Source organism: Zonotrichia leucophrys, chromosome 2 (genome assembly GCF_028769735.1).
Source record: "Zonotrichia leucophrys gambelii isolate GWCS_2022_RI chromosome 2, RI_Zleu_2.0, whole genome shotgun sequence".
Lineage (NCBI taxonomy): Eukaryota > Metazoa > Chordata > Aves > Passeriformes > Passerellidae > Zonotrichia > Zonotrichia leucophrys.
The window spans coordinates 95111412-95136697 of record NC_088171.1 but is presented as its reverse complement, the minus strand read 5'-3'; the positions used below and the strand labels follow the sequence as shown (position 1 = coordinate 95136697).

The 25286-nt window shown below is 37.3% G+C and overlaps 1 protein-coding gene across 2 annotated transcripts in view; it reads left to right on the top strand.

Moving 5' to 3' along the window:
- The window catches only part of ZNF407 (zinc finger protein 407), a 340268-nt gene that overhangs the window by 19508 nt on the left and 295474 nt on the right, over positions 1-25286 (top strand). For both annotated transcript variants that reach the window (XM_064705737.1, XM_064705739.1), the window contains exons 2-3: positions 8089-12917; positions 18808-18922. In XM_064705737.1, coding sequence (XP_064561807.1) covers positions 8132-12917; positions 18808-18922 — 4901 coding nt within the window. In that variant the 5' untranslated portion in view covers positions 8089-8131. The remainder of the gene's footprint in view (positions 1-8088; positions 12918-18807; positions 18923-25286) is intronic.

Below are 25286 nucleotides of genomic sequence, written 5' to 3'. Positions count from 1 at the left end.
TGAAAGCACATAATTTAGAAAATTCCCACAGAACTTAGTAGTGTATGTGGAAAATAGTATTTCTTTCCTGGAATTTTCTTTCCTGGATCTGATAAACTCTCTAAAATGAAGTGTTTTGTGAATACTTAAAAAGTGCGTTTCATCCATCAATATCACAGTGCTATTTGAATGCAGTCTTTCTTAGATCCTCAGAAGTTTCTATTGAATGTTCTTTTTGCTGTTGTTACATGTATGCATTGCTCTGCAAACAGAATTCTTTGATTTTAAATACAAAATAGACCTTAAATTTTCAAAAATTGAAAATCTGGAGGTTATATAACAATTTTTAGGAGATACTAGTGCATTTCCTCTCATTCTCTGTCTTGCCCGTACATTCCTATTGAATCTGACTGCACTTAAAATGAAAAGTGTATATCTGTGTGTGTCTTTTTTGACTTCCTCTTCAAAGCTGATCTAAATAGTGGTCCCTGCTGCATTTAGCAGCATTTGACTCTCTCTGAAATGAGTGGATGACGAACTAGGGAGCCTTTGTGTTGTCAGTTTCTGCTCACTTGGAAGGACTCTGGGTGGTTTGGAAGCAGAAGCAAGCGGGATGTGGTCATATTGCAGGTGCATTTCCTGTGATGCCGTTACAGTTTTTTCTGGTGGCAGTGAGAAAATGAAATTAATGGGTGCAGCTAACTCCCCATTTTCAGTGGTATACAGGGGATGACTATCAGGGGGCTTTTCATTTTGTCACTTGAACTATTCTGGATAGATCTGTGTGGAAATTTCAAAATCTTTAATCTTGGAAGTCTGCACCTTATTTGGAAGTCTCCTGTGGAGATTTTGATGTCCTTGGAAAGTGCTGGCTTTCCTAGGAAAGTGCTGGGCTCATGATGCAAAGCTCGAAGTCCAGCATTTTTGAGCTGCAAAGGAAAACAAATGTTTGTAATGGATATCACAAAATTTCCCTCAAAAGAAAGGTGATCTTTATTCCATTTCAGTTGACAACCGTATTACCTCCTATATTCCATTATTGAGGAGACTGTACGCTTGGATTAGTCTTTCTGAAGGAAACGAGGTAACTTTGTAAGGCCATAAGACAGACATATGATTTGATTTAGGAAGGATGTTGTGCCCCTGAGAAGATGCTTGTTTGACACAAAGGTCGTATGGTGAGATGAGTTTGTTAACATGCAGTTTTGTGCAAGCTTTTTAAGGAGCTCATTAAAATGATTTTGCTTCATTGCATCCATGATTTCATTGAAAGTATTAATTGTCTGAAAAGGGGAATTTTTACTGGAAAAAAAAATGAAAGTCTGTTTTCCATATGTCACATTCTTTACAAATGCTGCAGATTGGTCATTGAATACTTGGAGACAATAGTAGTGTGACTGAGAAGTGCTCTGGAAATTCTAATGCCAGGATTAGCATAAAACAAAAATAAAGTTAGTACTTTTTTTGTGTGTTCTTCTGTACACATCCCTACACCTTCTCTTGGCATGTGATCAAAAAGAGAAGTAAATAAAATTGTATTGACCATCAAGTTAAGGAATTTTGACGTTTACTAGAGGTTTATCAATCATTGCTAAATTAATTGTCCTTTTGAAATTAATTTAAGATTACTACTTTTTAAATTTCACCTGAGGATTAGAGAAGTGCAGATCTTACACTGGAAAGCGAACTGCACTGTCTCCACCTTTTGGCATAGTAAGACATTATATACTGTTTTTTGGACCAGTGGTAAAAAATTAGAGCTCTCAAATCCAATGTTCTCTATTTTCATCCAAGAAAACAGCTTCTGTCCACAAATGACTTATGCTTGTGTATAGAGCTGTAGCAGACACTATGTCAATATACAAAAAAGCTTTGTACGAAGAATACGAAAGAGAGTTGTTATCAGGTAAAAAATGGTGGTGGCTGCTCAAGAAGTGCTATTTTTATCTTTTTTTTGTATGAATTTTCTACTTTACAGATAGTGAGATGGTGCTGAATTGTGATTGTGGGATGTCTTTTAAATTAGTTTAAATCTCGAAACAAAAACTTCATGATTCTGATGATTTGGAAATCCCAGTGGATGAAAGGGGAGAATCTTTAGCTATATTGGTTTATGTGATATAGCCAAAGTACTATGTGTTATACACTTGCAATTTAAAAATGTGTGTCTTATATGTTCTGTAAGGATTTGGATAGTTGGGCTGTGCAGATGTAACATATGTAACAAACATGCTGCTTTTGAAGATCTTAAAAACATGTTTCACTTCTTTCAGATATTTAGAGAATTACTGAAGAAAAGCAATATGTTTGAGCACCTATTTACAAAAGAATTACTGAGCTCAGCTTTTTCTGAGCAAAAATGTTGAGGCCACAATAGGTTTCTTTCCAAAACTCAGGGACAGCACTGTGCTGCAAAGAACCTTAAAATGCATTAGGTAATGTATGACTGTCTCCAAGCAGAAGAATTTGTTAACCTGAAGCTAATGTGGCAAATTAATTTTTGGTCATATCCTTTAAGGATCTGTTCAGCTATACTTGATTTATATGAACATTAACAAAAGATTTATGTTACAAAAAGTCAACCCACTTTTGAGTTAGAACAGCTTCATTTTGAACATCGAATATGATGTTAAGAGAGCACTGTTTGACAGAACCAGCTTTTAAACTATGGAAATACAAGGATTTGACTGCTGTCTGCTGAGCTTGGGATTGATCCTGTGCTGCAGGTTTCTGCTGTGCTGTACCTGGCATTACCATTGGCACAGTCCTGGAGCCTATATAAATACATTTTGGTTTATTTATGGAATACTTTAAGTGGTTAGGTATTGTTGCACTTCAAGCCCTTGTTACTTGTGAAAATGTTTCCAGATGATGCTTTGACAGATGAAGGTAGCAGGAAACACAAGGAAGTTTACATCTTGCATTGATTTTAGTCTTGTTGGTCCATGAATAAGGTGGTTCAAGAGCTGATCTTCCCCATTCATACTGCTGTACGAGTTTGGCAGCATTATGTTGCTATCAAAAGGCTTACTCAATCACACTAACAAGTAGGAGTTAGATTTAAGCATATGCTTAGGGTGCCATAGCTTCTGAGGGTTACTTGTTGTATCTAGAGTGTGTTCTTTGATTAGGTTAATAAAATTCCAGATGCTGATTTGCTTGTGATGGTGATCCCTGTGCCAAACTAAGGTAGATCCAAGATTAATTTTCCAAAAAGAAACCCATTTGACCTTGTGTGGTCACTGGGACTGTCCAAACTTTGAGTGCTGTTGATGCCTTCTCCAATGCACTGATTCTTCTATATTACAATACCAAATGCAGGATAGCCTTTAATTAGTGTGGTGACATTTTTGAAAGCAGAAGTGAATTGATTCAGGTAGACAGAGGATTAGGACCACTCATATTTATGATCAGCTTGTGCTTCACCATTGTTCCTAGTACCCAGTGACAAATCTGGAAGAGAGCTTTTGGGGGAGAAGCTTACAGCCGAGGAAGCACTACGAGGAGGCTCTTTTTGTCTAAAGGTAGCTAGTGGTGTGCTGAATGCCAGAGGAGTGATAGCCATTCCTGCATTATATCCATGCAGGAAGGAGCCACAGCTGTATTTGGGTGTGAGGCACTAGTCTGCCATCAGGGAGCTGAGCTGTGTGCTACTGAAATTGTGTTAGAGGCATGGCAGTGTGATCTGAGCAAGGCTGCAGCAGGAAGGAGCAGAGCGCTTGGTCCAGGGCTCCAGATCTTGTGTGAGATGTGGAGAACTGAGCAGAACTCAACAAATTGCTGGTCATGGTGCCAGCAAAAAGTAGTGATAGGAGCCATTAAGTGCTTATCAGAAGATGCACTCTTGTCCTACAGGCAGCTTTAAGAGCGACCTAAAAGAAATTGGAGGCTATTTAATTCCTTAGATTAATTAATATTTTAGAGAAACAGCAGCAACTGCCTCATAGTTGTTTTCTTTCATAGAGAATACTTTCTGGATTTTGGTTTCATGCAGGTGCAGACTCCCATGTAGTGATATTTATATATAACAGATTATATGGAAGTGGGACGGAGGCAAATGTAACTTTGGGGAGGGTGTGCAGGGGTCAACTATTTTCATGGCAATTTTGATGTGTGGTAGTGATTGTCGTGGTTTGACCAGGAAGGAGTGGGAATTCTGGGAAGCTGTGGTCAAACCAATGAAGGTTTTGGGTTTGAGACTGGCGTCCGGTGTGGCCAGTGGGGTTTGGACACACCTCCGAGAATACACAGGGGTTAAAAGCAGGGCACTGCCCTTGGCACTCCCTCTTGGGACATCGGCGGCGAGGAGGTCAGATCTCCCCCCCCGTCCAGCCTTGCTGCTGGGCGGGGGAGGGACGGCCATGCGGTAGGCCCGGGGCCTGGACAGAGATGGGGGTGAGGGGCTTTCAAGGATGGAAGGGTGGAGGAGCCCCAAGAGACATCGAGACATCGGGCAGCCAGCCCCCCCCCCCCCCCCCCCCCCCCCCCCCCCCTCCGGGAGGGAGAGCGGCCGGCCGCAGCAGCAGCACGTGTGGGAGTATCATCTCGTCCCAGGACAGACAGAGACTGAAAACTTTTAACCCTTTCTTGCATGATTGGGGCCTTGCAAAAATGCTAATCCTCCTCGAAGCTGAATAAGAAGGGAGATAGGAGATGAGATGAAACAAGGACCTGGCCCGAAGAATGGGGAGATGATTGGATGGGGAGAGATGATTTGGAGTGGCCTTTTGGCTGGACTTTTCTCGTGGCTATGGACTCAGTTGTTCCTGTGACACAGACTGCATTTAGGGGGAGGCAGTGCCTCAAAACCAGGAAGGTTCTTCGTGAGGACCCCCCGGCCCCAGGGGGTTGGAAAAATATGGGGGGACAGATGTCCCAAAAGCAGAGACTGTGCCTTTTTGGAGTGAGACAAGGCATCCTTGAAAGACAACCCTAAAAGCAGCTCTGGCCATGTCTCAGTGGTGAGAGCACTGAGCATGGAAGGAAGATGTCACAAGCGGCAAAAGGACTTTCCGGGCGGTGCCGAAGTGACAGGGAAGCACACGAGGTTTTCAGTGTGTTTCCAGGAGAAGCCTATGGAACGAGAAAGACTCCTTTCCTCTTCATGAACTGAAGTTTGAGTATACTAAAGTGTCGTGCCGGGCTGGGCAGTTGGTGTTTTTTGGGAGAATGTATCGGATTGGGAAAGTCAGGGAGTGGGGAGGAGGAAAGTTTTTTTGTAAGGTTTTCAATTTCTTTTTTTTTCTTTCCCTATTTTCCTGTAGTTTAGGTAATAAAGTGTTCTTTATGTTTATGTTAGAGCCTGTTTTGCTTATTCCTGGTCACATCTCACAGCAGACACCAGGGTGAGGCATTTTCATGGGGGGGCACTGGCTCTGTGCCAGGCTCAAACCATGACAGTGATGAAGTTGGTAAATGTGTATCATTACCATACCTTGCCACAGGTAGCCTGCTGTGCACTGGGCAGAAATTGCCTTGATAATGGTTACTGTTGTGGGGGTAGATGTGAGGCTGTTGACTTCATTAGAACTGCCTGTGAATGGAACAGAGTGCAGTCCCAGTCTGCGTGCTAGAAGTTTGTCATGAAATGACAGCAGAGATAAGGAATTAGGCAAGAAGTCTGGGGTGTAAGGCATCTTAGCATAGTATTACACATGTGATTATTTTAATTTCATACTGAGGTTATTGGTAGCACCCATGAGGTTTATGTTTTGTATTTTTCACTTTTCTAGCAGCTAGTTTGTAGTTCTTACTATAAACAGCTTACAAAGATAAAATAGAGGAAACACATTTTTTTTCCCTAAGCACTAGAAAAATCCATAACTGGTGCAGTTGAGTAGGAGAGAAGGTTGGACACCAGAACTGGAATTGCAATCTGGGCACAGAGCAGGATGAAGTTCTGTTGGAGAGTTACTGAGCAAATGCTGAGAAATGAGGATAAAACTGCAGAGGCTGTGTGCAGATGCTCACCTAAAAGAGATGTTTGATTGAGTGGCCGGTGGAGGTGAGCTGAATTTCTGGGGGAGTGCCAGAAAAGGCAACCTTTTTGTTGATGGAGAAACTTCTAATTATCCCAGTACAACTTTTGACAGTGGAAATGTTCAATGCCAGTATTAGCTCACTGCTGGACAAGTTTTCTGGTAAATCTAATGGTTTGAGAGGGAAGTGTCCTATAAAGAAGATGGAGAATTGGTTTGAGATTGCAAATAGTTTTGTACAGCAAAGGAAAAACTGCTGCTCTTTCCCAGGCCATTCCCACAATTGGTGCTCTTCCCACAATTGGTGGTGGGCTGGGAACCTGCTGTGGAGGTGCAAGAAGGCAAAGGACCCATGGTTGCTTGTTTAAGGACAGACTTGTGATGCTTGTCACTGAACTAACTTGATTTTTTGCATTATATAAATAAAGCTGTACTGCAGTTAAACCACATCATTTTCATTTGATCTTTTTCTTCTGTATCCCAAACAGATATAACCTATGCTTATAACCTTTTCTGGGTAAGCTTGCACTTCAAAGGCTTCATCTGGTCCTGCTATTAATTGCTGTAGTGTTTCTGAACATACTAACAGTGTGCTGACTTATACCAGCTGAGAATATAGCCCTGACTGTTTTCCTTCTGACCAATTGTGATAAGTTTCCATCATGGTTTTGTGAAGAAACAAAAACAGTAGTGCATAAGAATCAGAAAGCCATATTTAGGGGACAGTACTGTGATGATCCTCCAAAGGGCTGTTGTGATCTAGAAGTGGTTATCCTCTTGTTATTTAGGTATAACTAGCTTGGTATAGGTTTGGTCAGTGCTTTAGCTCAATGAAAGACCTACAGTTGAAAAACTGTTCAATGAATGAGACTAATGTACACTCAATTCCCTTTGGGGCTTTCCACAAGTTATTCTTAAGAAGAAAGCACTTTTTTACTTCCATGGATTATAAGTCCAACTGATTTGCATTTATTTTCTGAGTTTAATACTTTCCTACTTTGTCCTCAAATTTAAGCATAATTATTTTTTTACCATGTACTTGAATAGCTTTTTGTACCCTACTTTATCTGTATCAACATTGCAATTACTTAATCTTGTCAGGAAGTACTTACAATTGTGGTCATGGCCTCATTCAATGGGTAACTGAACAAAAAACTGAATACTTGGATCTGCAGCAAATTGATGTTTAAATCATAGTGTAAAGCACGAAGATAAACATTTAGTATTTAATCATCTGTTAAAATGAAATGCATTTTCAATTCTCAGTTGCTTCATATCAAAATGAAAAGGTAATAAATGTCAAGATTTGATTTCCCATCCCCATCCCTCTTATAAACTGTGTTGGCAGCATCAGTTTTCTAGTGGCGGCATCTTCTTGGGAGCAAGAGGGTCACACTGGGCAGTTGAGCAAAAGCTTCTGGTAACTGGATTTGAATGGTTAAAGTTTGTGCTGGATCTCAAATGTGCTGCCCTTCTCTGCATTTTTATTTCATGACTTTTTGTTTCTCCTCCCTCCTCCCCAATTAGGAAACAACGTTTTAGAGGATATTTTAGGAATGATGGGAAGCTATACTTGCAGCATATTCTTTTAGAACATGGTTCTTTTTGTGTTTTCCCTCTTTCTCTTTAGCAGGTAATCTAAGCAGAGGAAGAAAAGCAAGCTGCATACTTAAAATATTTAACATTTATGCTGGCTTTGTTTTGCTTGTTGTTGCAGTCATGATTATTTCACCTGGGAACTTTTAAATTTGAGAAGCTGATTTTCTAGTTCAGGAAAAGTAAAATATTCCATGACCAGTTCCCTGAAAGCCATTAGTATTTTCTGTCCCAAATATACTTCCAGAAACAAAGGTCATGCTTGTCTGCCCAAGTCTAAAGCATGTAGAAGATTACTTGATTACATAAAAACTATGGGATCTAAGTGTTTGCTCACATGGTGGTCATTGCTGTGAAAGCTCTGTAACTAGAAGGTGCTGTAGATACCATGGTGAAACTGTTGCCTCATGTCTTTCGTTGTGCCTTTCTTCCTGCCATGATTTAAATTTTCTATATTGCATGGGGTTTTTAAAATTTGATTATTTTAACCTTTAAGTTTGCATAAAAGACTAACAGAAATTCTTTTGTTTTGTAGGTGCTAAACCAATGATCTTTAATTGGTAATATCACTGTTAAGAATGGATGGGGAGGAAAATAAGAAGAGAGATGATGTTGATGAGAATTTACAAGTTGAGTTGACAGAAGAATCCCCAAGAAATACATCAGAAGAAAATGCTGGATGTGGCTCTTCATCTCAACAGAAAACAAGGCTTACATCAGATGAAGTGTTCAGGGACCTTGAAAAGAAAGAAAAAGAGAATGGCACAAACAAAACAGCACTTTCAGAATCAACCAGTCTGGATGTTGTTGAAGCAAAGAAACCTGAAAATGTCTCCAGGAAAAGAAAGCTGAGTTCTTCAGAAGACATGAAAGATACTGGAAGAAAATTGCAAAAAGTTTTAGCTGGAGAATCATGTGGTACAATACCTGGAACTGTAAAACAGGAAGGAGTCACCAGTGGTCCTGATAGTGACATATTTAATACAGATATCCTGTGCCTACGATATGATTTCAGGTGTGCTGCTGATGATGCCATATTGAAAATTCAAAAGGAAAATAAACATTCACAAGACATGTCAGCTGCTGTTTCTGATAAATTATATTCTTCAGAAGAAACCAGTGTTGTCTGTACAGATGGAAACATAGACAAACACCCTAAAGGCAAAATGAGAGATCAGTGTTTACCTTCCTGCTCTGATAAGGAAAAACATAAACAAGAAAGCCTCTCTAAACCATCCAAAGAGCAAATACATCCTCACTGTGGTTGCATAGGTGAGTGTAGTTCTACGTCACATATGCATGTTAAGCGAGATCGTGAGAAATCCAAGATATTTTCTTGTGATCTTTGTGGTTTTCAGAGTGCTGAAGAGAGTCTTCTAAATTCTCATTTCCTTGGCAAGACTCACCTTCGACGTCAAAATCTTGCTGCACGGGGAGGATTTGTACAGATATTGACAAAAAAATCTTTTAAAAACCAACAATCTACTGCAACCAAAGAGAGGAATGTCAGGGCAAAACCTGGGACCAATAAATTAAGGGCAAGAACTGCTGATGCAAAAGAATTAAGTATTTGCAGTGCACTGAAAGGCTCAAAAGTAAGCTTATCTAAACAAAATGATGGCAGTGAACTTGTTGAAATGATGCCATCTTCAAATACTCCCACTGAAAAAACAGATACTATGACAGAAGAAACATCGCTTTCTTCTGGTACAGAAGGAAATGATAAAGTTCAAACTGAAAAACTAGGAATACCGGGACCATCAGAAAATATTTTGCAGAAAACAGAATCGCTTCCAACTACCAAAAAGCTACTTAATAGTTTACACAGGACAAAGAGATTTGATAAACTGAAACACAAAAGAAATGTTTTCTTGTTAAGGTCTTCCTTTGGACAGAGTAGGTCTTCTAGATTAAAAAGGCAGGTTAGAAGAAGATACAGATTGTTGGGGAATAGTAAGAGACCCAAATCTGAAACTCGGAGAGTACATGAAAAGCCTATCTCCAGCACACAGCTTAAACATGGTGAATCAAGCCCTGTGTCTCATACAGAACTAGAAACAGATGCTGAAAGTAATTGCAATACTGCTGCAGAAATACAAGATCTTACTGAATATAAGCCGAATACCCCTTCTTCTAGCACTGCAGGTGCTAAAGATTCTGAAGTTAAACTTATTGCTGATGATGGTGCACTTCATACTTGCCTGGATTGTGGTCATGTTTTTCACGACCGAGAAAGTTTGGAAACTCATATTGCAAAGCTTCATACAAAAAGGATCCAGTTTCATAGTCAGATAGGTAGCTATTCCTCTGGAGTCAGGGAAGATGTGAAGCAACACTGTCAGGAGAGTGAACACCAGATGGGTGGTTGTAGCTTTAATTGTCAGCTCTGTTCATTTACCAGCTTGAATGTGGACAGCCTTCAAAGCCACATGAGTGAAGTGCACAAAATGCCCCATAGTTGTCCAGCTTGCGTTCTTTTTTTTCAATTGGAAGAAGAGCTGATAAATCATAAAAAAAATGAGAAACATGATGGTTCATTATTTCAGCAAGCTACTCCAATGAGTAACAGTGATCAGACCTTGCAAGTGGTACCTTACAATGACTCCGTATCCAACAATAGCCAAAGACTTGCAAAGGAAATGGAAGTGTCAATGCAAGCGAAAACTCCAGACTCTTCCTTCATAAATCATAGAAATGAACTAAAGCATTCTGTTCTGAATAAAACCCAATTTCAATGTAAAAAGTGTTTTTATAAGACGAGATCTTCCACAGTTCTTACAAGGCACATAAAACTCCGACATGCACAAGAGTATCACTTCCTTTGCAAGGCATGTAATCTCTACTCACTGAGTAAGGAAGGAATGGAGAAACATATCAAAAGAAGCAAGCATCTTGAAAATGCCAGAAAAAACAACATTGGACTACGTTTTGAAGAATGTATTGTAAAGGTTTGTGTTGGTGTTGGCGGTATTAAATCAGTGGTGGATACTTCCATTGCTGGGAGTGGAAGTACAGAGTTGGATAAAGAAATTACAGATGTTTCATCCTCTTCTGTGGAAGACTTATCGAGAAATAAGGAATTTGTTCTACTTGAGCAAAGGATTGGTGAAAATGAATTGGTTTTAGCTGATGCATCCCGAGGAGGGAAGCCTAAAGGTACTATTTCTAGGACATGTACCCATTGTGGCCTTTTGGCCTCCAGTGTTACGAATTTGACTGTTCACATCAGGCGAAAGCACAGTCATCAGTACAGCTATTTGTGTAAGGTTTGCAATTACTACACTGTCACCAAAGGAGATATGGAACGTCACTGTGCAACCAAAAAACACAAAAGCCGTGTTGAAATAGAAGGATGTGGAAAACAGAACTCGGAGATCATCGTTGGCCCTGAAGGAGGTAATTTTGAATCCATGAGCAAGAAGATTAACAGCCCCATGACTGCCTTGCCTGAACATGTTGAGGATGGTGGCCAGTCAGATTTGGAAAATTCTATCTTAGACAATCAGGAAGTTGAGCGAGGAGATGCTGAGTTAAAAGCCACAAGTGCCAGTAAGCTGCCAGATATGCAGCTTGGAAGGAATCCACTGAATATAAACCAACATGTGTTGCTGGAACCAGCAAGGGTTGCTCAAGACTGTGACCCAAGCTTCCAGAGGAGAGCCATGGGTGCAAACGACAACAAGTGTGTACACTGCGGCTTCATTGCCCATTCTGCTGCTTCTTTAGAGCTGCACGTGAAGCGAAAACATACAAAGCAATTTGAATTCTACTGCATGGCTTGTGACTACTATGCTGTTACTCGCAGAGAGATGATAAGGCATGCAGCAACAGAGAAACACAAAATTAGAAGAGAATCTTATGTTTGTTCTTCTTCTGGGGAGGAAGCAAATGCAGCAAATATCACTAAAGAAGGCGCTGCTTTGCCTCAAGAGGAGCACCATCACAGTGCAGGAGAATCAAAATTTAATTTAGATGAAACAAAGTGTGCCAATTATGCATCAGAAGGTGATGATATGAATAAAAGCTTTACTGAGTGTACTGCCTTAAATGAAAATACATCTCCAGGAATCTCTAAAGATGTCAATTCCCAAAATGCAGTAGGACATGAACTTGATAAGGAGTCTACAAATGGAGGAGAAAACCCTTATTGTGAAGGATTCCAGCAAACTCCTCAGAAAGATAAAGTTGCTGAACTTGTCAAGGAAGTATCAGTTAAAGAAACAAGTACTTGTGAGGTGCAGAAGAGTAAGCATGGTCAGGAGCTGCTCTACTCAGATGACGACTGCACTGCAGAAAATCAAAATAGATCAAGCCACACAAACTGCGATTCAGCAAAAGGTGTGGAGAGCTTGGAAGAAAGTAGTGAAAACCCAGAAGCAGAATGTAGAGACGAAGACAGTCTCACAAAAAAATCACTGAAGAAAAATAACCCACTTATGCTAAGTCTTCCAGAAACAAGTCATGCAGTAGAGCAATCAAATTTTGCTGGAAACACTGGAGAAGCAGTACAAAATAGACATAGTTTAGATGGTGACAGAAGTTTCAGAGAGGATCCTACTGGGGAGGAGGAAGAAGCCCTTATGGAAGCACAACGTGAAGCTGAAGTAACTATAAATAACAATGTTTGGGAGGCAGATGGCTCAACAGCTGAGGGCACGCAAGAAAGTAGTAATGAGGCTTTAGGAACAGTTATCAGTGCTGATGATAAAGGAAAGGCAATGCAAAATGCTGGCAAGTTTGATTCTTCTATAGTGAGGTTAAAAAGTCATCAAGATGGAGAGGCCACTGACCATTCTGCAGAAGGACAGATGTCGGGGGCAGTGAAAGCTAGTGAGCTCACAGTGACAGCAGACACTTCAACAAGTGGTGGGAAAAAGAAGAAGTCAGAAGGAATTTCCCTTGGGGAATCGACACGTATTCGCTGCGATGACTGTGGTTTTCTAGCAGATGGTTTGAGCGGACTAAATGTTCACATAGCCATGAAACATCCTTCAAAAGAAAAGCATTTTCATTGCTTACTCTGTGGAAAATCATTTTACACAGAAAGCAACCTTCACCAGCACTTGGCCAGTGCTGGGCACATGCGAAACGAGCAGGCGAGCGTGGAGGAGCTGCCTGAAGGAGGCGCAACCTTTAAGTGTTTGAAGTGCACAGAGCCCTTCGATTCCGAGCAGAGCTTGTTTCTCCACATCAAAGAGCAACATGAAGAGCTGCTGCGGGAAGTCAATAAATACATTGTTGAAGACACTGAGCAGATAAACAGGGAGAGGGAAGAGAACCAAGGCAATGTCTGCAAGTATTGTGGGAAGATGTGTAGAAGTAGCAATTCCATGGCCTTCCTAGCTCACATCCGTACCCACACAGGTATGGAAACACTGTCATTGCAATTGGCCTCTTTCAAACAGTGAATTATACCATTGGTCTTTTTCTGCTTGTTAAGCCCTTTTATATTTCTTAGGAACTGGCATTTTTATCGCCTGATAAGCCCCTGATGAAATTCAAAGTTATCTAAAAGGGTATGAAAATACAGTGATCAAAGGGCAGAAAATGTAAGAACATTTCAAGTACAGCCACCCTTCTGCTTTTTGTTTCATATAGAGAGATTTTCTTCCTTTTAATCTACATTGTAACCATTCATTGGTTCTTATATAATGAAGCAGTGGTGGTTTGAGAGATTAGTTAGCTGTTCTTTCTAACTTTCTCTTCTGTGCAGTTGTTTAGTATCCAAATTGTTTATTTCTTTTCAATTAAGCGAAACTTTCAGCATTTCAGCATTACATAATACTTCAGAATAGATGTTTGATATTACATCACTCCTAAATAAATACCAATAAGAAACAACAAGAGGTTTTGGTAGAAATAAGTTATAGTGGTTGGAATTGGTCAGCCTTTTTGGAAGGTGGCATGCAGTGCTGATGTGTTGCACAGGGGTGTAGCATCTGATTTAGTTTCTGTGCTGATCACACTTTAAATTCATTTTTATGTTTAATTTTAAGTGGAAAATTTAAAAACATTTCTGTAGAAAAATGCATAAGCTGCAGTTCTAAATTTATGTAAAAATTCACTGCGATGTTTCTATAAACCTGCCATACATTCTTTATTTTAAATAGACAGCTTTTCTAAATCACTGAGCTCTGCTTAGACAAGTGGTGTCTCCATGGTTGAATTTATGAGTGGATTTGAATAATAAATTCACATTTCAATGAACATATTTTCATTAAAACTGTAAGGTTTATTTTACTGTACTTTTAAATAATGGCTTATTATGGAAGCTATAGTTTAAATTCATGCAGTATTTGAAACTTAGTGCATGGTTACAAGGAAGAGAACAAAAAGGTAACAAAAAGAAGCATAAAAGAATGGTAATTCCTGGCATAATCCTAAAATAGTTTTGTAAGTTTTTTTTATGAAAAGGCAAGGGCGTGACTGGACAACAAATCCTAAAAATTAATCTTGGGGAACAGAGACATTGTATTTCAAACCTTTCAAAGTATTTTACGGTAACTGCAGCATTCATGTATACCAATAACTCACATACTTAATACTTTCAGCATTACTTCTGTCCTGTCAATAGCGTAGTTTTCTGTATTGCTTCAGCTAATATCCAACTTGGAATGCAGTGTTAAGTCTTCAGAGGGATGCTCATGTTCACATGGTCAGAACAGCTGTATAAGCCCTTAATATGCCCTCTTACGGCAGATAAAACTGAATAAAACTAAGGGGGAGGATGCTAATGGAGCTCTCTTTAGAATTCTTTATGCAACTGTCTGGTCAAGACATGTTGCTTATAATTGATGTGTCCATTACTTGAATTCTCTTGTAATTATAGTCAATAAGTCTTGTAAATGTGTTAAAGCTCACTAAAAGCATACAAATTCAAGAACAGAGTAAGGCTAATAATTTAAAATAATCAATGTAGGCATTTCAGCACTTAATTTCCCTTGTGTGTTGATAGCTGATCATTCTTAATCCATTAAGATTTATTTAGTCGTTTACAATGCAAAATAGGTTTGCACTGGTCACTTGTGCCATTTGAAAATGTCCACCAGGTTAAGTGCAGAATGTAGTCCATTAGTCTTCCTTGACTATATGTATTAATTGCATTTAAAATCAAGTTAATGTGGATGTGAAAGTGAGGTAACTATCAATATATGACAAAGCAATCCTACTTACATAAGTTACATCATTGATTGTAACATTTAGTAAAAGTTAGTGTACTTTTTAACATCTTGTGTGTAGGTCTTATCATGGAGTATATTTTTACTGTGCTTTTGGATAGCACTAAATATGCCAAGCAAAGTGAAAGAATACATTTAATTTTGCAAGAAATTTTTTGGTGCAGAAGTATAGAAGGGTTACAGAACAGAGTTTTATCTGTCCTCTTTCTCATTACAACTTTAAATGAAATAGTTTTCTTATGCTTTGCTTATTCACATAAATAGTAATGTGGAGACTTTTATTAATACTTAATGGCAAGAAGGCTTTCTCTTCCAATCTGTATTTTCCTGTTTGTGGTTCTCTTCTTATAGAACCTTTTCTTCTCATCTGTATCACAGAGGATGCAGTTTAATAACAAACAAATATGTTTAGGTGATTGGGAGCAGTGGCAGAAGGAAATGACCTACTGCACCAACTGTGTGTAATATTGGTGAGGCAAAGTCCACCATTTCTAGCTTCTGATCTATCCAGGGTAACAACAGGTGCACAAAAGCACAGCCACACATTTTCCCATTTATTATTCTGATTATATGCTTTTAAAAAAGTCTTTCATTAGCATCTGGATGTGCATAAATAGGTTTATATACATGTGTATGTATGTGTAACCATCACCAACTCCCTTCCTTTTTTTTTAATTGAGTAATCAGTGATGATTTGAGGTGATGGAGGAAAGGGAAGGGAAAGTTGCATAAAGATACAACTAATAATTTCCATTAATAGAAAAATACTGTTTCAAAATACCATTAAATAATGTAGGAGATTTTCACATTGCAAATGAAAGGAAAGCATCACTGTAGAGGACCTAACAAGTAAATCCATCACATGTTGACAAGTGAAAATGAGGAAGTGTAAAGAAAAATAAAAGGAGTAGTAGAGGTGGAAGACTTTTTAGTTTGCAATTGATGGAGGTCCCATAAACTTAATTAACAATCAACATCTGAGGAAAAATCACCTGCAACTGCATCATCTGTGTTTCTTTTCTCATCAGTTTCTCAGTTAGTGGCAGTTGTGCACAATGCAAATATGCTGTGTTACTCCCCATGTCCTAAACCTAGGAGGAAATGGTATGATGACATTTTGTGTGGTTCTGCTCACTTTGTATTGGGCCTGAGATGGGAGCACAGCAATGCCTGCAGGTGCAGGTCAGGTTGCCTTTGGCAGGCCTAAAGCTGCAACAGTGAATTTTTTCTTAAAGCTTTGGGTCTTTATTGTCCTAATGTAAAGCAAGGATTATGGACTCAGTTCTTTTTTTATGAAACAGTAGAATGGTTTTTGTCTGTTGGACCTGAACTCTTAAATTTAGTCTTATTTTCAGTTTGGTTTGGTGGTGTTAGTTTTTGTTTGTTTTGTTGTTATTGTTCTGTTTTGTTTTTGTATGTTGTTGGTTGGTTTGGTGTTCCCCCAGTTGTTAAGGGCCTTATTGTTTCCTGCTACCATCAGAAAATGTACATTTGTTTTCCATGCCATAACTTGTGGGTAAAGTAGTTTGGCGGATTTTTTGGGTTTTTTTGGATTTTTTTGGCTATTTTTTGAATAATTTGGTTGGAAAGATGATATAGTGAAAGCATTTTTCTCTTTTTTTTCTGAGAACTTAAAGCCAAATGTGAATCCAGTAGTATCACAGTTTAAAACAGCATAAGAGAACCATTGAAGTTGGTGATAAATATGGCTAAGAAATGGTTAAATGTTTTACATTGCTTCAGACAGCTTTATGGCAAATACAATTTTTTTTTTTAACCATTAATTTAAATCACAGTATAATGTCTTCATTTTTAGTATAAAATTTTGGGTTGTTCCATCCAAGAACATACTGGAACAAATTTGGCACCAGCAACCTGAAAGGGAGATACGCTGCTTTTGTTTCAGGTGATAAGTACCGACTGGAGCCTGCCAGCACTTGAATTTTCATGGAGTTTAAATGGAGATGTTAACAGATATTCTGCTCTGGATCTGAGAAAAAAAAAATCAAAAGCCCTCAAGGCCTCAGTGATTTTTGGATGAGAGCAGTCAACAGAATAATACATTTCTGTATTGTCAGCACACTGTAGTCACGATTGGTCTGAACTCGAGTTCTTCACAAAGGAGTCATGTAAATGGAAAACAGCAAAGGTCTTGTATGGAGGCCCTGTGGGACACCTGCAGTAACAGAATGAGGAACGAATTTACAATTTAATCAGTAGGAGAGAAACTAAGGGAACATAGGATAAAATCCACATGGTATTTGAATTCTGTGAGAAAAAAAGAGCAGTATAAACACCAATAGATTTAAAAAAAAACCATCTTCACCTGTGACGTTGTTGTTATTAATTGTCCAGCTAAAGATCACAAGTTAAAGCATTAACTTTTAGTGGTCTTTTAATGCAAAGATAAGGTTTTATTTTTTATTTGCCCTGGTCTCTTTGTAGAATGCAATGTTGATTTGAAATGTCACCAAATTAATGATTAATTCAGTTTTATCAGGATCATTTAAATAAACTGGGGTTTTTTTCAGTGTGATGGATAGAATGTGATTGCTGTGAGCTGCAGTCTGAACCTGCTTTTGACATTTAAACATATAAAGCTGACTAGATATAACCATTGAGGTGCTAAATATATTTTACATCTACTTCCAACAGTAGAAATGGAAGTATTAAGAGATCTGGCTTCATTGTCATTGAACTGTGAAATATTCAACCTTGTCTGCCTGTGCTTAGTACTGTTGACTTTTTTATTTCAGTTAGAAGATTAAAATTAAATGCTTCATTTTTCGTTAGCTTTTGAGAATTAAATTGAAATTTAAGACTCTAAAATTTTTTACTAAGATCCTCAATTTCACAAGTAGATTCTTGGAGGATGTTCTATTTTCAAGGGCAAAGTAAAAAGGTTCATTGATCAAGTATGATATAGTGCAACATTTTTCTTATCAGAGCTCTTTATGTATATTTATTAAAGATCACATATTTCATATTATGCTTAACTGTATTGGAAGAAGTACTTCACAAAACATATACTAAACATAATATGGAGACTCTTTGACCATATTGTACTTACTTTTAACTGCAATTCTCTGATTTTGATTTATTGATTTAAGGATTTAGTGGTCAGAAAGTGGGAAAGTGCTTCTAGAATGATGTTGCTGCGTAATAACCTGGGGACTGACATGTGCCAAATTTAACTATGGCAATAAAAAAGACAGTTTTTCCATCTTGAGAGATGATCACTGTTAATTAAGATAGACAAATAATTTGACTTTTTGCTGAACTGATGTGGTACAAGGAATAGGTTGATACTTTTTCCTTGGAGAAATAATTTCAGAGTTCTTTGGTCTGCAGCAGACATTTAATATTAAAGTTTGTTCTTGAAATAAATAATAGCCAAAATGTCAATACTTCTGGTTTGCAGAATAATCATAAATTCTTGACCATAAAACAGTCATAAAGGCATAATATTTTATCCACTGTATATTCATACATTGCATGCCATTACAATAGCTAGGTGATGAATCATTTGCTGTGTGTGACAGAACAAATCTGAAATACCAATGCTAATGTGAAATCTATTCAAAGTTGGAAGACTTGTAATGTTATTTTACTTTAAAAATATTTGCTAAAAAAAAAAGAAAATGTTTTGCAGTTTAAACTGATACTAGTCCACTTTAAGACCATTACCTGAGTTTCAGCATCTGGCCATTGGGAAAGACATAGAACAGCTTTTGCCATCTTTTTGAAACATCATCTACCTATAGTATTTTCTGCTCATTTTAATGTATTTTGTGGATTTTAATGACAAGAAAAGACCAGATTTAAAGTTAAGAGGGTATTTTCTGTGATCTTGAACTTGAGGAAACTTTAATGAGTAATGTATAGAATACACTGTCTGTGTCCTGGGAGTTATAAATTTATGTACAAGACACTTTTTTATTAGGCAAAAATCTCAAACAGGTTAAATGTGGGATAGGTTTTCAAAAGGTTATTTTTCCTCAGGAATTTTTATTTCTTTAACCATGGGTGATATTTTATTCTAATTCAACTCATATCTTATGCTAAATTTTACTTAGGATCAAAGCCATTCAAGTGCAAGATATGCCACTTTGCAACAGCTCAGCTTGGAGATGCCAGAAACCATGTCAAGAGGCACCTTGGGATGAGGGAATACAAGTGTCATGTCTGTGGGTGAGTAAATTGAAACAGTCTCCACCATGGTTAACCAGGAGAAGAGCACAGAATATGCATTGTTTCAGAATTGAAAACTGTGATGTGAGCAAGAGTGGCTAAAATTATGCATGCATATCCTCCTTTCCATTGTTATGGTAAATTCCTTAAATACAGTTATGACATTCTTTTCCCACTTCTAATCCTGCACTGAAGATGAGCAATTTTATGGGCTACAAGGTCAATTTGAACCTGTAATCTGTAAATTGACTAAATTATAGGATGTTCATTCACATTGCCAGGGAGAACTGTAAATTCCATTTAAAGACATAAAAAATATATAATATAGACTTTACTTTGTGGGGTTTTTTCTTTTGCTATACTGTTATAATTTTAGTACCATTAACAGATTTCGGGACTCCATTAGGGTTTTCATTCTTTATGAAAACAAAACAGAAGACAGATTTTTCAAACAAACTGATCTAAAATATTGCAGGCATAAGACTTTTAAAATAAATTGAAGTCTTTTATGTGTTCTTGTGTTCCTGTTTGTTACCCAAAAAAATCTTGTTTTTCTTCTCACAATCGTTACTTCCTTAGAAGGATCGTTCATAATGTTTAATTGTCCTTCAAATGTGTTGCATTTAATAGGAGGCATTGAGACTCCTTAATGCAAAACTAATTAATTTAGCAGAAATGTTTAAAAGGTTTTAAAATGCCATGGCATATATGGTACATCATAGGACATTCAGAGTTGGATTTTAATACCCTAGTTCTGATTAAAAATATATTTTAATGTTATTAGGCTGAAGAAATTAACTAATATATGCATCATATAAAAACATTTTACGCAAACCTATGTAACCTGCTATAGCAGTCTTATGGCTAATGTGTAGAAGAGCACAGGTTCAATTAGATGGTGCTGTGCACACATGCATGGTGTGGTGTGATGTTGGGGATAATATTCAGCAGGAGGAGGTTTTTTAGCCTTAGTGTACCAATCTGCTGCAGGACAAAGTGAGTTACACATTTTAGAGGACAAGTGAATCTTCAGCTGAAGATGCAGCTGAGTGATTTCACTGATTCATCTCTCTGTTTTTCTAATAATTTTGCATGTGGCATCGTGAGATACTTTGGATGAGTTTACTCAAGAAAATTAATTGCTGACTTCTTGAAATAAGAAATAAAAATGTATGAGCCTAATTCTTAAGTCCACTATATATCAGTAGTAGGATAACTTGTGCTACTCCTTATTTTGAAGCATAGTTAAAATGAATGTTGTAAGGTATTTTATATTGTTTAAAAATCTTATTTGCTGTCTCTGCTTTATCAATTGCCAAGAACTTGGCGTGGAAGATAGTTAAAAACTACAGATCCACACAAGTGTTTGGCAAAGGCTAAACTCTCTTCCTTAGAAGCTGTCCTTGACATTGGTTGTTTGTTCAATTCCCCCTTAACTTAAACTGAAAAATCGTAATATTTTTTTAAATATTTCATAGTGAGAGGAAAAGTAAAAAAAAATCAAACCAGAAAATACAGCATCTTTTCCAAAAAAAAGAATAGAATGAAAATTATTAGGATTTGGCATAGTGCCTCATTTTTTCAAAAACTCATTCTATCACTTCAGGATTGACATGTCTGACAGAACCTGTCTCAGAAATTGCACAACTCTCGGCTGGGATTCACAATAGTTATGGAACAGAGAGAGCAAAAGATGTATGAATGATATAAACTTTGGATTGAAACGGTAGTCACTTTCCTAAGCTGATTGCTTTCTCTGTGTTGCTGACATGTCATACCTGGTAGCCAGGCAGCTACTTATTTTCCATTTTTGTGTATTGTTAATTTGCGTCAACAACATGGAGCTGTGCTATTTAGATATGGCAAAACAATCGGTAAGAGACATACACCACAATACCCCATGCTTACAAAAATCTGATTTATATCCTTGTTTAAATAATCATCACATTTCACTTGATGAGCACCAAAAATGTATTTTAACAATCATATACCAGCACTGATTTATTTGGAAAAGCCATTTTTGCACTGTAGCTAACAGTCCTGAAGAATTGATTGGGATGTGAAGGAGGAATGACCAGAGCAGTTTGAACCATAGTCCATATAATGAATATGCCATCTTATATGTGGAAGAGGAGAAAAAAGTGTTAATAACCTGTGCTGTATTTGTGCTCTTTTAATTGAAAGGACTGGGTAGCTTGTTGGTTAAAAAAATAAAGTAGCAACATAAAAAAGGATAAAATTGCTAGGATTGGCTATCGGATTAGTGGCACTATAGAGCATTGGTACATTAACACCACTGACAATGTCAATTCATTATCATTGATGGCTAAATAATCTTAGAAATGCTCAGTGGACCTATTAGTTCCTGAACATAAGCAGCTCATGCTGCATTTCTTCATTAGCTTTAATTGCTATAAATTTTACCTTTTTAAAAATCATGCTTTAAAAGGTGAAGTGATCTTTCAGGAACATTAACTCTGTAATTTTGTCACAAACAGAAGGTCCTGCACTATGTTTTCTTTTCTACAGTAGTTAATATTCTATCCTCTGACTTTTAGATTCTCAGTAATAAGCCCTCTGCTAGTTGTGAGGATAAATTGTGTTTCAAAAGCTTTTGAATCTGCTTGGGCACTTTTTAAAGGTGAAATGTCAGTGCAACATCATGGTGTGGTCTCAAAATACCACGTTTTTTAAAGACAAATTATTTCAAAATTTTGGTCTTAAAAAAAAGGCAAAAGAAAAAAAAAGCAAAAAGTGTATTTTTGGTGTTGTTTTAGGAAGGTTTTGCTGCATCTCAATTTTCCAAATGGTCCTCATATTTACATGCTAGAAAGTACACAATATATAATTCAGCTAGTTGTTGAAAAAGGCAGTAATTTTGCTGTGTTGTTTTATTTTTTTTAATTGAAGTTCAGGGTTTGTTTTCCTTCAGCTGCACAGCAGAAACTACGTGACACAGAAATTGGACACCGCTAATGTTTTAACATTTGGAATAAACCGTCTGCTACTCATTGCCTTATTGCAGATGTGTGTTAATTGTTTTCTTTTCCATACCCATGGCTGTAAAATATATCCCGTTATTTCAGGGGTAATGTCTATTTTCTGTGTGACTTTCTCTCATTTTTGAAAGTCTGACTCTGAAATTCGCTGATATTCTGGGTTAGGTGAACAAATCTTGGTTGCCCAGCATTTAAAATTTTTGTTTCATTTGCCTGCTGAAATGCTGTGAAAGGCTTATCATGCACTTTTCAAATTTTATCCCTTAGGTAGGATATGAAAAATGCATTGTTCTTCAATTGAGATTTTGAACAGAATTTATAGGCAATGTTTGATTTAAAAATATGTCTATTATTCCTTTGCCTTTTTCTTGCCTTTCCTTTTAGAAACAGAAATTTGGGGTATGTAGTTACATGTTTCAAGTAAGAGTGGCTGCTTCCTTCTTTTTTTTTCTCTCTCCTTTATGACCACTTAAAAATCGATTGAAGAAGATGAGTATAAGGTAGGTTTGGATTGTTAGGAAAATGTTCAATATTTAAAATGTGCGCGTAAACATTTTTTGCTACATTCCTACAGTTTGAAAGGCCAATTTTAGCAATGCCTTTTTATGTTTATTACACATATAGTATTTAATGTATAGTAGTCAAGTGTTTTGAGAACAAAAGTAAGCCTTTTTAGACACAAAGAAATTTGGAGAGGGGTCAAAAAGATGATTTTTTTTTCCCCTGTATTTTGCTGGAGTAGTTATGTCTTGAAGTTTTTTGATGTGGTGTTTTGGTTTTTTGTTGTTTGTTTTTGTTGTTTTCTTTGTTTGGGGTATTTTGCTTTGTTTTGGTCTTTTGTTGGCTGGAGGTATTAATCTGTATTTACTTTCTGCTCCTTAGTTCTCTGTTTGCTTTGAAACTCCTTTTCTCAATTAATTCTGGAGATAACGTAGGATGTTCTGATAAATATTTTGCTAAATTCAGTTATTTCTTAAAGCCTCAAATAAATAAGATTTGGGGACAGTTATAGTCTCCCAAGCAGGGAAATAACCTCGCTTCTGCTGCTGTTGTTAATGCTAGGAGTAATTCAGAGATTTGTATAAAGTTCAGTATTTTAATGACACTGGTTGCTTGGAGAATGTCTAACAAAACTACTCACCTATATTGAGCATAGTGACTAATAGATCTTTGTTCTTGATAGATAAGGATGTGCTTTGACCAGTTGCATAAAAAAAAAAGGCATCACTCCTGTTTGTTGTTTCTGAAAAATCTTCTAGATTTTCAGATTTTTTTAACTGATTACTATTAATACAGGCTACTTTTAGTGAAAAGCTGCTCTTAAGATTGCCTTTAGCAAGCAAAAAAGACTTATTCCTAAATTTATTGGTAGGAGCAGGAAAAACATTATCTTTTCAAGGATGCCTTAACGTACTGTAATGTAAATTAATTATTTATACTTGTGCAGTTTGGTAAATCTTAAATAGAAAGTTGCTACTCTAGTAAAACTATTTTTGTGTGGTATTACCTAGTTTTTGTGCATTAGAAGGGATCTCTGTGTAGATGATTATAATGTCACTTTCTGACCTTTGCAGCTTGAATAATTGTAAATCATTGCTTCATAACGTGTCAGAGAATGTCTGTACTAGGGAATTAAATGGCAGAATATAATAGACCAAATTATTGCCTGTCATGTTTTCAACAACACAGTTAGTATTTGAGTTACACTTAATCATTACGTGCATTAGCAACTTCATTGGAATCCAGCTTCAGGCTGAGCATGAAATACATTACATTATTTAAACCTCTAATGGTAGAAGTCATTTATTTGTGTTGAAGTGTACAACATGCAGAGTTTCATAAAGCAAGGAACACTTGAGAGCTTAATTTATCCAAATCAAAGTCTAAATGCAGATAAACACAAGTGGCAAAAATTAGTAATTTTTATAGTCTGGAAATATTTAAAAATACATGGTTGTGGGTAATTGTAGGCAGCAGGAATAAATTAAAATCACTATTTTTAGTCAGCTCTGAGAATTAAAACTTTTATATCTAAATAATCAAATGCATCATGAAATTGCATTTTTGAATGAACAATTAATTATACACATCATGTCTACAGATGTGTCCAAACAAAAAATATATGTTTGGTGCAGCTGTTTAGATCAGAGATAATTGCATGTGAAGTGACTGTTCCAGATCCAGCTATTCTTAGTTTCTCTATCTGCATTTTGCCATTTGGTCCTATCATATACTTGTGTCCACATTTCCTTTAGTAAAGAAAAATGAGGTGAACCTACATAACAGCTTTCCAAACTTGCATATGGTTTAAAAATAATTAACAAGAAAATGGTAGAAAAATATACGAAGTTAAGTAACATATGTGTTATGTGATCTTGCCATTTTTTGTTCAGCTGTCTTATCATTTTGTTAGATTTGCCAACCTGACCTTCGGTACCTAGTCCCTCTTTTTACTATTTAAGAAAACTCCTTGAAGTGGTAGCTATTTGCTTTTGTTCAGAAAAGCTCCCAGCACCTTTAAACAACTGGTACAGATCCCAGGATTTGTCGTGCAAGACTGTCCTGGCCTGGAAGTCTGCCATGGAATTTGCTGGAACTGGCTGGTAGGAGACTTCTCTACAGGTGGTAGAAGGACTCTTCTGTTTGAGACTGCTGTTAACAATTGACACAGAACAATCAAGACCAGCTTTCCCCCTTAATAAAATGTGTTTTTAGCAATTTGTATGCTAAATGGGATTCTAATCATGATTTAGTTGTGCTTGCTGAAGACAGAAGGTATGTAAGGGACATACTTACATTGTGTGCTGTGTTTGTACATACAAAGAGCTGAGAAGAGTCCAATTCAATGCACTTCCAAATGACAGCTAATGAGTTGCACAGAGGTGTGGCACCTGTAACTGCTGCTTTTACAGGCATGCATTTTTAATATTTTACTTTATTGTAGTTTGCTTTAATGTCCAAGACATATTTACTTCTTCTAAGCCATAGGCACCTCACTCTGAACACATCCTCTGGCCATGCAGGGTGGGTTTGAGCCCTTTCTGAGGATGCAGGCACTGTGACTAATGGGAAATAGTCTGATGGTGCAAACATTGGTGTTTAACACTTAGTACTAAGGCAAGCAGCAGTCCTAAAGTTCAGTATCCCAACTGAAAAAGGGACTTCTGTCTTTATCATCATGGTTTAGAAGGATTGGCCCAAAGTTGGGAAAGATACTGTTAAAAAAATGACATCCACTGGTGGAATGAGGTGGCAAAAAGTTAACTTTGCTTTGGTGACCATGAGAAGAAGGGGGATGGGAGCTGTTGGTGTGAGTAGTTGGTAGTGACAGGGAGAGAGGTTTGCTTGCTTAAAATTGTGGTTGA